Below are 12,743 nucleotides of genomic sequence, written 5' to 3'. Positions count from 1 at the left end.
CAGTATTTGGCATCATCTCATTCCTTTAGTGTTTTTAAGGCATCACATTAAGAGCCATATGCCACTTGAAAATTCTATTAGAAAGACATGTAGAATTAGCCAACAAACTTGCAGTGTTGTACTTCTTAGTCACTGTATCAGTAGGAGTGACCAAATAATTGGCTGCAGGGATTGTAGTGTCCACAAGAGTATGGATGGGAACTTTCTTTGGTTGAGCTTCTTTAGTTGGTTCAGTTTCATAGATGACAGTGCCAAACATTTCATCAAAATGACTGAGAAGGATCTTGAATATTCATCTAGCCTAAGCCCACCAAGACTTGTATAAGGAGTCATACCAGGCTGACAGTAGGTGAAACAGAGTAAAAGTGAGCCTTAAAACTCCTTAAACTGGATGCTGGGATTGTAGTGTCCACAAGTGTGTGGATGGGAGCCTTTTTAGGCCAAGCTTCATTAGTTGGTTCAGTTTCATAGATGACATTGCCAAGCATTTAATCAAAATAGCCAAGAAGGACCTTGTTAATTCGGTCAGCCCCACCAAGATTCATATAAAGGAGAAACACCTGCATGGCGAGCTTGGTATCACCAAAGGAGGCATGGCAAATTAAGACCCCATTAGGAGCTTGGAAAACATTAAGGAAAGGAAAGAAAAATTTGAAGGAATGTACTTTGTCGAGTTTGATATAAATAAGGATGAAAATAAAATATATAGCAAACTAATGAACAAAATTTTGATTTTACACACCATTAGTATTTACGTCAGGTAATCATAACTAAGCAATCTTTGGTCACTCAGTGGAGGAACAAAGGGAGAGACCTTGCTAGCAAGGTGTCGTTAGTTGAAGGAAGCAAGTGCTTCTTAGTTTTCCCTTGCTGTAGAAAATTTGTGAATGCATTTAAGAGTACCATAGCAGGAGGCAGCACAAAAGTCACTGAAGGACAGGGGATAGTCAACCAATTCTAAAAATAGGGGTAGAGACTTACAGCATCCAGAAGGGGCCACCGGCATTTCCAGAAGCTTTTTATGTATCACCCAACCTCACCAAGTCTCCAAGACCCCAAAAGATATAGACGAGCACTTGAGGGCCGAGTGACAACTAAAATTACATTCAGGAGCATACAGGAGTTATGTTCAAATATATTTTTGTAAAATTAATTGTATGTATACAGAACACAAACTAATAAAATTAGTATAACAGCACTGTTATGCGCTCGTTCTTTTATACGGAAACCCGTCTGCATCCTAGGGGTCTTGAGGAAGGACAAGTCAAATTGCCAACTCAAATGAAGAGAACAATGAGACCAAATAATGCGGCAAGTCAAGGAGGGCTGAAGAAATATGACCTAATCTTAGTAGAAACGAACTGGCACCCGCAACCCCGATCGCCCTGAGCAATTGAGACTCTGGAGAAAATTCAATGTGGTATACTGAAAACGAGTGCAAATACTGGACTGAATGCGGTCGAGCCGTGGAATGTAATCCCCAGGGAGACTAATCCACAGGCATATATCGTTCCCGTGCTTCCAGATGCTCGCGTTCAGGGATTCATGCTCAAGCAACAAACTCTCGTGGGAGGAAATTCTCAACCTAGGAGACGTGAAGAATCTTTATAACAACTGGGCCGCGGATATTGCTTTCTACATAGCAAATGAAGAACTCATAAGACCAAGGTCTTAAATTTCGATTTCAAATTCTGGTCCCGCAAGAAAATTTGAAAAAAAAAAAAATTATGAAGCTCAGTTGAGAAAGTAACAGCACAGAGAAAGCCCATTTCGCCAAACGCATTGCAGAACATATGACTGAGCAGTCTGAGCTAGAACAGCGAGTGTAACAGTACCATCAACCACGTAGAAAATCTTACACCAAATGTAGCAGAAGAAATTAAGAACACATAGTAACACAAATATCCTCATATAGAAAAATAAGATCCCACACCCTTCAACTTCAAGAAGAACAGCGAGCTGTTGGCAGGGGCCGTGGCTGTGAGGAGCAGATGGTAAGCTGCATGCAGTGACCCTTTTGAGCTGCAAATTTGCAGCCGCCCGAGAACTGACGGTGGGGCAAAGCGTGGGAAGAAAAGAGAGATGCGTAATGGTTTTAGTGGTTTCATAGCGCTTGTCGGTGTTCGAAAATCGGAGGTTGTAAAAAATACAAGTTGCAGCGGCGGCGGCTCCCATGTGAGTGGCTCTGTGGCTGGCAACCCCCAACCCAAGGTTCCGGCTCCTCTCCAGTGCCGTGTAATAATCTCTCCGATAATATTCTGTGATCCTTGATTGCTGGCACGCGCCCGTCAAATTCTAATGCTCACGGCTACTTTTCTATGCCTGGAAAGTTATCCAAGAACAAAGTGAATTTGCTTTAATGTCATGTAATAGTAGGGGTGAGCAAACGATGGATTAGGCCAAATTCGGATAATTAATCGAATTAATCGAAAAATTCGGTTAAATAATACTGTTAACCGAATCGATCGAACTACTGAATCACACCGAACCGAATCCGACCGAATTACCAATTCGGATAATTCGGTTAAACAATTTTAACCGAATTTATTCAATTATACATTAAATAAAAATTTTATAACTAATTTATTTTAATAATTGTGTCAATGCATTTACTCTATCACATAGGCTTATTTATTTTGAGGTATAATAATTTTTATTTATTTATATATTCTAGGTCTTCACAAATCAAGTGGAAATAATAAAAAAAAGCGATGTTTTTGTTATTATTGAAATGTTGAAAATAAAAAAGATAAAAAAAATTTCGCTGAAAAAAATTATTGTCGGCGTCGTCATCCCCTTCGACGACAACATTAATTTCCACAAGGTATATCCATGTTCATAATAAAAAACAATTATATTCATAATTTATACTTAAAATTTAATTAATTAATATTTCGGTTAATCGGTTAACCGAATTATTTTTTGTTGTCAACCGAACCGAAACCGATTAACCGAATTTTTGAAAAATCCCAACCGAACCAACCGAATCAAGTTTTTTACCCAAACCGAACCGACCAATTTCGGTCGGTTAATTCGGTTTTCACCGAATTATGCTCACCCCTATGTAATAGAATTTGAATTTTTGTTCATTTAAATAGAAATTTGTAATTATAATTCATAATTTATTTATATTATATTATTTATAATCAAAAATTTTAAATATTTTTTTAAGTTGAGTATGATTATCTTGCAATCTTACACATGTCTAGAGTGAATGAAGACGGGTGAAAGTTTGGGTGTTCTTACTTGATTCTGTGAGTACTTTCTCTTTGTAAGGACTTTGGGTTACGAGATTGTGGTTCTTTTTTTTCTTTATTTCTAATTATGTCATTTGCGTTGAGGGTTTCTTTGCAAATCCCCACATTGTAGGAGAAAAGGGAGATAGTACGAGGATGAATGAGATCCAAACAAATCTTAACTAAAAAAATCAAAATTCAAGAAAAAAAAAGTAAAGAAGATAAATTTTTCACAATATGGTCGACTGGGCACCTATAGGCGGTCAACTAACCCCATTCTCTTCCCAATTTCTTGTACATTTGCAAAGATGGTTGGCGTCATTTGCACACAGTCGACTAGTCTCTTAAGGCGGTTAACCGATCCAAGACAATTGACTAGTCTAATGTGAATTTGAATTTTGAATGTATTTCTTGTGATTGATTGATTGATTCTTTTGGTTATACCACGTATCCTAATTATTGCCTCATGTTAAGCAGCAAGGTAAGGACATTGGTCGTTGGTTGTTGGTAGTTATTTTAATTTAAATTTAAATTTAAATTTTTAAAATTCAAAATTCAAACTTATTTTTCTTCATTTTTTGTATGGTCTATAAATGTAACGACCTGCTATTTATAATTTTTTTTTTCCTTCTATCTGAATATAATAAATGTCATATGTCTGAAATACTACTGGTAAACTCAGGTTCCAAGGAGTGCTGAGAATAATATTGTATATCATATGTATCTAAGTAACAGTAACTGAAAAAACTGTACACTGTCTTATACACAATACCAGAAAACTACATAATCTGAAATATATTTTTACAATACTAAATATCCAGTGACAACATCAAAATTTGGAAACTATCCCCAAATCACTGATACCAAAACACACCTACCCTCCCAATAAGGGTAGCTCTAGTCAACCTCTACCCGTGAGCGTGATCTGCTCGCCTAGCCGGATCTCCTGAAAAATAGTAAGTCGTCGGGATGAGATAATGCTCAGTAAGTGGAAATATGTTATTACTAGTGTGTGGCGGCTGAGTTACACATTTCAAATACTGATACTGTAATATGAATAGACTGATAAATTGTATAGAGTATATGTTATGTAATTTAAAGTGTATTTGTGTCTCTAAGTTTTCAATCGGAATATACTGCTAATATAATAATATAAACTGCTGCTGTGTGATATATTTGTACATAGGAACTTCTGTTGTACCCTAGGATCTGTGTATCATGATATAACCCCTCATGATAAGATTATGCGACCCATAGGCTGGACTTACTCTAGTTGGCCTACCAGGCAAGTCAATCTATATCTGTACATCCACCAATCTGGCCCACTGCAATCTCTCCGAGCAATCTCCAAACTCTAACATCGTCTAACCGGCCACCTCAACCTAGCTCGCTGGGGAGACTGCAATCTCTCTTGGCGCGGCTAGATGGAATCTGCATACTATTTGAGTTATGTGGTTGCACTCTATATTTTGTAATAGCAACCGTACCGTGCTCTGCCGTTTATCTCTATCTGAAATTTCCACAAGGATTTTTGATATTGTGTAATATTGTATACATATGTAAATATATATTTATCTTACTACTTTTAACCTGACTTCAAAAATAACCATAACACTATCATTCTGAGCTGTAATATCTAAGATATCTGACTGAAATATATATATAATATCTATCTGTATCACCTGTGATTTCTGTTTGTACTATCTATAATATCTGTATAGAATATCTGTATATAATATTTGTATTCCATGTATATAATATCTGTAATCTCTGAATAATCTAATTATAGCATCTTGATGCTATAACTGCATAATCTGTCTGAAGAATCTATATGAGTGTTATGGTTTAGAAATCATGTTTTTTTGGGAAATATTATTAGTCTCATTTCTACTATTCATCTGTATAACTGAATATCTGTAATGTTACATGATCAACATATCATATTGTAATAAACTCATGCCACACATTTAAATACTAAAAATATCATGCTCAATTTTTGTAATTTTTTTCTATAAAATAATGTTCATAATATTCTGAAAAAATAACCTAATTTGCATGCTTGTAAATACACATTCATAATCTTCTAAAATATATAACAAAATCTCTAGCATAGGATATTTTCTTACCTAGATTCTGGAAAAACCCCTATTGAATTCTGGCCCTATACCCGTAGGGTTCCTAACTCAATATCCTGAAAACAGCATCCCTTAGAACAAAATATCAGTATTTTCCTACATACAACATTTCTTATAACTGTAAGGAAAGCAAATGTTGAATAAATTGCCCTACCCTGAAATTGGGATGAATTCCAAACCAACTTCTCCAACGATCAGTTCCTGAAAACTTGTACAGAACTTCACTAAAGCGTCGTAGTGACCTCAGATCTTTGATCCAGCGAGAAATGGAGCCAAGATCGAAGAGAGAAGGGGAGGGGTGCCTTTGAGAGAGAGAGAGAATGAGTGAGTGATTTGCGTTGAAAGTTCTATAAAAAAATTTGAGTTTCAGCTATTTATAGAGTCAGATTCATCGACGAGACACGTCACCTCGTCGAGGAGTCTTATAGAAAGTTCGTCGATGACTTTCAGTCTGCTTTAAACCCACTCTCGGTATCTTCTCGTTGACGATACGTGTCGTCGTCGACGAGATCCTAAAGAACCTTCATCGATGAAACCCCTGTGTTCGTCGATGAGGCTTAATTAGATAAATTTCTTAGGTTATTACAATAAATATACCATGCATGGACCATTTTGGAGCATGCCTATAGAGAGAAAAAAGAGCATAATGACAAAGTTGAGGATTTTCTACATGCTTGGAGAAGATCTCTCATTCCCATCATTTTTAACTTTTTTTCACACTTCCATCCTTTCCATCTTTCCATAATTCAATCAAGTGAGAGTTTTTTCCCCTCTAATCTACACTGAAAAGCAATTTTTAAGTAAATCATACATCTTTTATTTTGTATTCATTTGCATGTCACTTTTACTTTATTATTTATTTGAGAATATAAGTTGACATGATTGATTTTGTATGATTCCTATATGTATGTTGATTTTGAGTGATAGGATGTCATCTAAGATCAGGTTAAAGTAGGATTGTACTTTAGATTCAATGAAAATTGCATGAAAATTTAAGTATTGTGGAATATGCATGTAGGCAATTAACTGCCCGACCAAAATGTTGAAGTTTTATTTTTGGTATTTTCTTTTGATTTTCTGGAATGTTGCAATATTTGTATGATATATGATGAGATTGGTCATGTCCTGGCATGCTAGTTTTATCTCTTCCTCTTAAAAGAAGTGAAAGATCATCATTTTTCAAGTTTTATGATTTTTTCTTGAAAAACATCAAATTATTTTTAGAAAATTTAACTTTTTAATGAACTATCCATGATGTGAATAATGGATGGATCGAAGGACCTCTTTTACGAAAACAAAACCAAAGATGTCTAGTTGGGTTTTATGATTTTCTTTTCAAAGAAATCAAAACATCCTTTAGAAAATATAATTTTTAGTGAACTATTCATGATGTGCTTAAATAAATAAATAAATAAATGAATATATATAAAACTCTTCTCTAAAAGGCAAAATCAAAGTTTTCAAGTTGGGTTTCATTGTTTTCCTCCTAAGAAATCAAAGCATTCAAATTTTATGAGTTTTTTTGAAATAACCAAAAAAATGTTTTTAAAATTAAAATTTGAAAACATTTTTTGGGAACAATATGTGACTTGATTCCTCTTTAGAGGATGTTGAATTTTTAAGTTCGATCCCTGTTTTGATGCTAACAAAGCACAAGTATCTTATGTGTATACTTAGCATGTGAACAAGTTTATAATTCATATCATACATAAGAGAAAAGGAAAAATGGAAGCCTAAAGGACTTAAAGAACATATCGTTCGGTGTATTCCATGAAGAATCAAAAGAGCAAAGAGGAAGAAGACATATATTATTTGATTTGTAAATGCATTTAGATTTTGTCTGTAGTAATGCATATCTTGCATAATGTGGGTGAATGTTCAAACAAGACCATAAACTGACCTTAGAAACCAACACCTTCATGAAAAACTATTTTCTAAACTGATAAAATCTTACAAAAGTTTTTAAAATGAATTTGAGGTCAAAATAAGGCTAAAACTTAAATTTTTATTAACCTCGGTCAACCGACCCTTTTCTTGTTTTAAACACCCAAGTTAACCGACCATGTTTTGGCCTATTTTATAAAGTCTCAGTCGACCGACCATATTTAAAGCTTCAAAGCCCCAACCAACCGATCTTTAAGATTTTGGCTTGATTTTCTAAAGCCCAGCTGACCAGCCCAAAAATGAACTACAATGTTCAACTGACCGATCCTAACTGTAACGACCCCAAAAATAATATGATTGGAAGTGTAAATAAATAAATAAATAAAATTAAAATAATATAAAATTAAAATTAAAATAAAAAAATAAAAATAAAAAAAATAATTAATTAAATAACCCCCATCCATCTCTTATTCTCTCTCTCTCTCTCTAGATCTCTTAATTTCTCTGCCATTTCTTGGCCAAATTAAAAAACGAACAGCATTCTTAGGTCCCAACTCTGCTCTCCAAGGATTTAATTGGAGAGATTTCATCATCTACACGCCGTAGGCACCACTCCAGGGTTAGGGTAAATGGGCTAAATTATGTCAGATTTTACTTTAAAATATGTCTGAATTAAATTGACTACGCCTGAGTTAAATTGTACTATGGTGATTTTATTAAATCGGGTTTTCTGATTATATTGGTATTAAATTAAATATGTGGATTATTATACATTTTCTATGGTAATTTGTTAAAATTATAATTATTAGACAAATCGTGTGGCATGAGTTAATTTTATATTTTTGCTTAATTGAGCAAATTTGGGATTTTTGCAGTGTTATGCTTATTATGTGATTTATTGAAAATATTTATGCGATTTGACTATAAATTTGATGTTGGGGAAATGTTCATATTGTTATACGGTTTAATTGCATAAATTGTATTATATGTTTTAAGAACCCTGATGGTCTTAGTTACAGATGAATATTAGTGAAATCACACTGTTGTGTAAGTGTTGGCGATGGATGGTCAGTTTGGCCTGAATATGAGAATGAGTATGAGGATATGACAAGCAAACTGATCTTACAGACATAAACTTTTGATTTTGGCTAGTTGGTTTATGGTCAACCAGTTAAGTCCAGTCCAGTCTTCAGACCGCGTAACCCAGCCATGGGGGTTAAACATGACATGGCCAAAAAGGAATTCTTTATACATATTTGTGTATTTATGTGATTATGATCATATGATAGGTTGAAATTATGATTTGAAGGAAATTACGTATGTTGACTCTATGAGTCCAATCATGTTTTGATAATGACAAATCACTTGGTATTTGACCTACGCAATTGAGTTTGTGAACAAGATTATGATTTAGAATGCACGAATGGTAAGCTTGACATGGAAGTCACAAGGAATCTAAAGTACATATCATTTGGCTCAATCCATGGAATTAGAAGAATAAAAGGATGAAGAAGCAAGCTTCAAGTTCAAGATCTTCAATGAGAATGAGTATTTAGAATTGAATTTATTTACATATGTCATACGATATAATTTGAAACTCAAATATACCCTAAACAGACCTTAGGACTCCTGCATTTCATGAAAGATACATTTACATAAGTTCTAAGTTGAATAAATTTTTAGAGGCAAAATTTTAGAGGCCTCATCGACGAACCCCATGACCTCGTCGACAAATGCATGAAGGCCACTTGACGATGAACAGTTTTCTCTCGTCGACAAAAAAATACCGAGAGCCCAAAAAGTTCAGACAGTTCTCTCGTCAATGAGCGCATGGCCTCTCGACGAATGAGTGTTGTACACTCGTTGATGAACGTACCCATTCATCGACAAAGGTTGCGGCACTGAACGACATCTTAGCAAGGATACGCACAAAATTTACTTAATCTAAATGATCCAACAGCCAGAACTTAATCTAAGGTCGAGAACACTTATAAAAATAGTCTCTAAACCCTAGAAGAACACCTTTTTGCATATTATTGAGAGCCTTAAACTTTTTTGCCTACATTCTGAGAGCCTTGAATCCTACCGCTAAGAATCTTTGCTTGCATTCCAAAGAATACACATTTGTTTGGGCATTCTCATCATCAAGATTCAAGCGAATACATGCACAGCTTCTGCTAATCTAGGTTTGATCTTGAGGTTTGGAAAAATCTTTCATTGAGTATTCAATATGTTATTAAACAGTATTCTTCTCCATTAGTTGTTTATATAAAAATATTCTTGGGAGCAAGACACCTATTTTCCTATAGTTATTTATTTGAAAAAATCTTTTGGGAATAACACTCTAAAGATTGAATCTTTGTGATATTCAAAGTTACATCTTTATACAAAGAGTTTTACATTATTGGTGCAAAAAGTACTTGAAAAACTATTGTTTTTAAATCTTTTTAATATCCAAAAACATATGTTTATTCAAAAGTTTAATCTACAAGTTATTTGATAGCAAGAACTTAGATCAGCATATTAAAGGCAATTTTTTTAAAAGATCTTATTCGTTATTCTTACATAAAGTGAGTTGAAATCAAACCTTAAGATCTCCAAAGTTTTTATTTTTAAGAAATTATTTTTGGGAAATATTGATTAAAAATATATTTGGGAAGCATCACATTACTCATATAACGATCTTATCGTTACATACATATTGAGCTTCATGTGTTTATCATATGTGTAGTGACCCAAAGAATAATAGTATTTAAACAATAACGAGGGAGAGAAATGGAAACAGTATCAAAAGGAGGTAGCTGACTTCGTCGACGAAAGCGAGGCATTCATCGACGATATTGCATTTTCGATGGAATAACCCGAAAGATTTTCCACAGGGCCTCGTCGACGAACACAAGGAGTTCGTCGACGAGTGCATAAGGGGACCTCGTCAATGAAGCTACGAATCGTCGATGAGAAAATATCGAGAGAAGAATTTGGGCTACTCTAAATTTCGTCGATGAAGGGTAAGATTCATCGACGAAATTACTTAAGGACTCGTTGACGAGATGACGTGGCTCGTCGACGAATCCCGTAGTATAAATAGCCCTAAATTCATTTTAATCACAAAAAATCAGCGCCGCTTTCTCTCTCTCACTCTACCCCTATGACTCATCCCTCATCTCTCTTCGATTTCGGCCTCGTCAATCACCAGATCGACGATCTGAGGTCACCACGACGCTCTTGGCGAAATTCTCTGCAAGTCTGTCGAAGTGGATCGTTGGTGAAATGAAGTTGGAATTCATCCCAAATCCAGGGTAAGGTCTTTTATTCAGTTTTCGGCCTTCTGACAGTTGTAGGAAATGATGTAGGCCAAGAAATATTGATATATTGTTCTGGAAAATGTGGTTTTCAGGGTGTTGAGTGGAGAACCCTAGGGGTGTAGAACCTGTTACAGAAAGGGGATTTTAGCAAAAACCAGGTAAGGGAAATATGCTATGCTAGGGTTTTAAGAATATTGACAGAGTTTTCATAGATACATATAAACTAGTTGTTTTGCAATTTTTACAGAACGAATGTTTAAATGTTGTGTGGCCTGAGTAGATATTTACTTGATGTAAAATTTATACAGTACTTCAGCATATCATGTTATATAGTATGTACATACAGTTATTCACAGATGATTAACAGACAGATTTATATAGATTTTATTCAGTTCAGTATATCATAGTTTTTACAGAATGCTATGTTTTCCTGAATACCATAACACACAGTTTATAAAGACAGATTATATAGTTATAGCATCGAGATGCTACAGTTACTACGATTTTACAGTATTTACAGTACCGAATTATAGCATTATGGTTAATTTGGAAACATAATGAAAGTATATATGTAACGACCCGACCCTTTACACGGACTCAGTTGTCACTCACATACATCAAATACCTATACCTGTTCAAGATATGGGAACAACCCGCCCTAAACAGGGACATACGAGTGTAAATCATACATAATCATGATGTAAATGTCACGGAAAAACATAAACATCCATTGGGATTACTACTAGCCTTATACCAAAGTTCACTAATACATCCATAATTTACATACATTCGGACTTAAAGTAATCGTCATATTACAACCCTCCAAAAAGGACTTTCATCAAGTTTAGTACAAAATTTAGATGCTTACGTAAGCTAACCAAAATAACCTCCCCAGTCCCTTTATCTACCAAGAACGATGCGCGGACGGACTTGAAAACAAAGGTTGTAAGATAGGGTGAGACACCTCCCAGTAAGGAAGAAGGAGTTACAACAGTGTGTGACTGTATACATGCATATTTTCATTCAACAACTAGAATATAAATCAAATATTTTCAATACAGTAATGCATTAGGTATATCATTATTCATATTACAAAATTCCCACATCTGTCTTTCGACCATTTAATGATTTATCATATGACCAACAGCAAAATATCCCTATAACCAGTTTTACCCCGTGGCTCGGGTTGTGCACTGATACTCGTCCAATGCCCTGTTCGTGCAGAAACTGTCGAGTACCTACATACGATCCGACTGCCTCCATTGGCCCAATATCAGCCAATGGTTTCACCCTGCTAGCCGACCATCTTGGTACCCACATCATTTAATACGTGTGGTTGCACGTGTACATCTAGCTACGATATCATGCCGTATCATATAACAGTGGTTTCATTTCACCCTGCAAAGAAAGTATTTTTCAACCCTCCCAGGACTCTCAAGCTGTGGTTCCATGTATCATAAATTCAATTTATACAAATATGATAACCTGCGCATTTCTAGTATTTTTCACAAATTCACATAATAGCATTGGGTTCAAACCGGTGTCTTTCCACTTAGTTTACCCTTCTTTGTTTACTGATGCGGCTCGGTGTATTACCAGCCTATGTTTATTCACATTATCAGTATAACAAATTTGGAACTTCGTTCCCATATTCTATATCAATAGTATAGAAAATCCATTCATTCCCATATCAACATATATCACACAAGTTTAATACAAAAACCCGCTAAATGATAGAAATTCAATATACATAGTTTAACTGAATAAATAAAGGATTCGAGCCTCTCCTACTATAGTATAAACACAAATAAACGATGTTCGTAAAATTTTGGAGATTACACGTTGAAAACCTCGTTTTTACCAAAAACCGTAAAATCGTCAAACCGGCATCTTTGCTCGGTAGAATTTCAAAAATAAGCAGTTAAATCATAGATAATAACATAAACTAGCTTTTTAGTGGTTTAGTTTTCCAAAATAGCTATTGTAATCAAATTCCCCTTACCTTATACTCGAAATGAAAGTTCATATGAAAACGGTTCAAATCGACAACCCGAGATCCCGAAAACCTAAAACCATAGAATATAACCTTACCATGTTTTCTACTGCTATCCAAATATCTAATCAAAATTAGGATCAGATTCCTACCTCGATTCTTGGGAAAACCTGAAACTCTCCGAAACGAC

At 34.9% G+C, this 12,743-nt stretch overlaps 1 protein-coding gene across 4 annotated transcripts in view; it reads right to left on the bottom strand.

Moving 5' to 3' along the window:
• LOC131160220 (uncharacterized) overlaps window positions 1-2,342 on the bottom strand; it is a 101,881-nt gene extending 99,539 nt beyond the window's left edge. Inside the window, exons 1-4 of one of the 4 annotated variants that reach the window (XM_058115653.1) lie at window positions 1,934-1,952; window positions 1,752-1,854; window positions 1,342-1,635; window positions 982-1,094 (exon numbers count right to left, since the gene is read on the bottom strand). In XM_058115653.1, coding sequence (XP_057971636.1) covers window positions 982-986 — 5 coding nt within the window. In that variant the 5' untranslated portion in view covers window positions 987-1,094; window positions 1,342-1,635; window positions 1,752-1,854; window positions 1,934-1,952. Of the gene's footprint in view, window positions 1-981; window positions 1,095-1,341; window positions 1,636-1,751; window positions 1,855-1,933 lie in introns of all 4 variants that reach the window. The other 3 variants (XM_058115654.1, XM_058115651.1, XM_058115652.1) reach the window with 3 other exon arrangements.
• Window positions 2,343-12,743: the final 10,401 nt, after the last annotated feature.

This window comes from Malania oleifera, chromosome 7 (assembly GCF_029873635.1).
Source record: "Malania oleifera isolate guangnan ecotype guangnan chromosome 7, ASM2987363v1, whole genome shotgun sequence".
Lineage (NCBI taxonomy): Eukaryota > Viridiplantae > Streptophyta > Magnoliopsida > Santalales > Ximeniaceae > Malania > Malania oleifera.
Note: the sequence above shows the minus strand (reverse complement) of the source record. Positions and strands in the feature narration are given on the sequence as shown.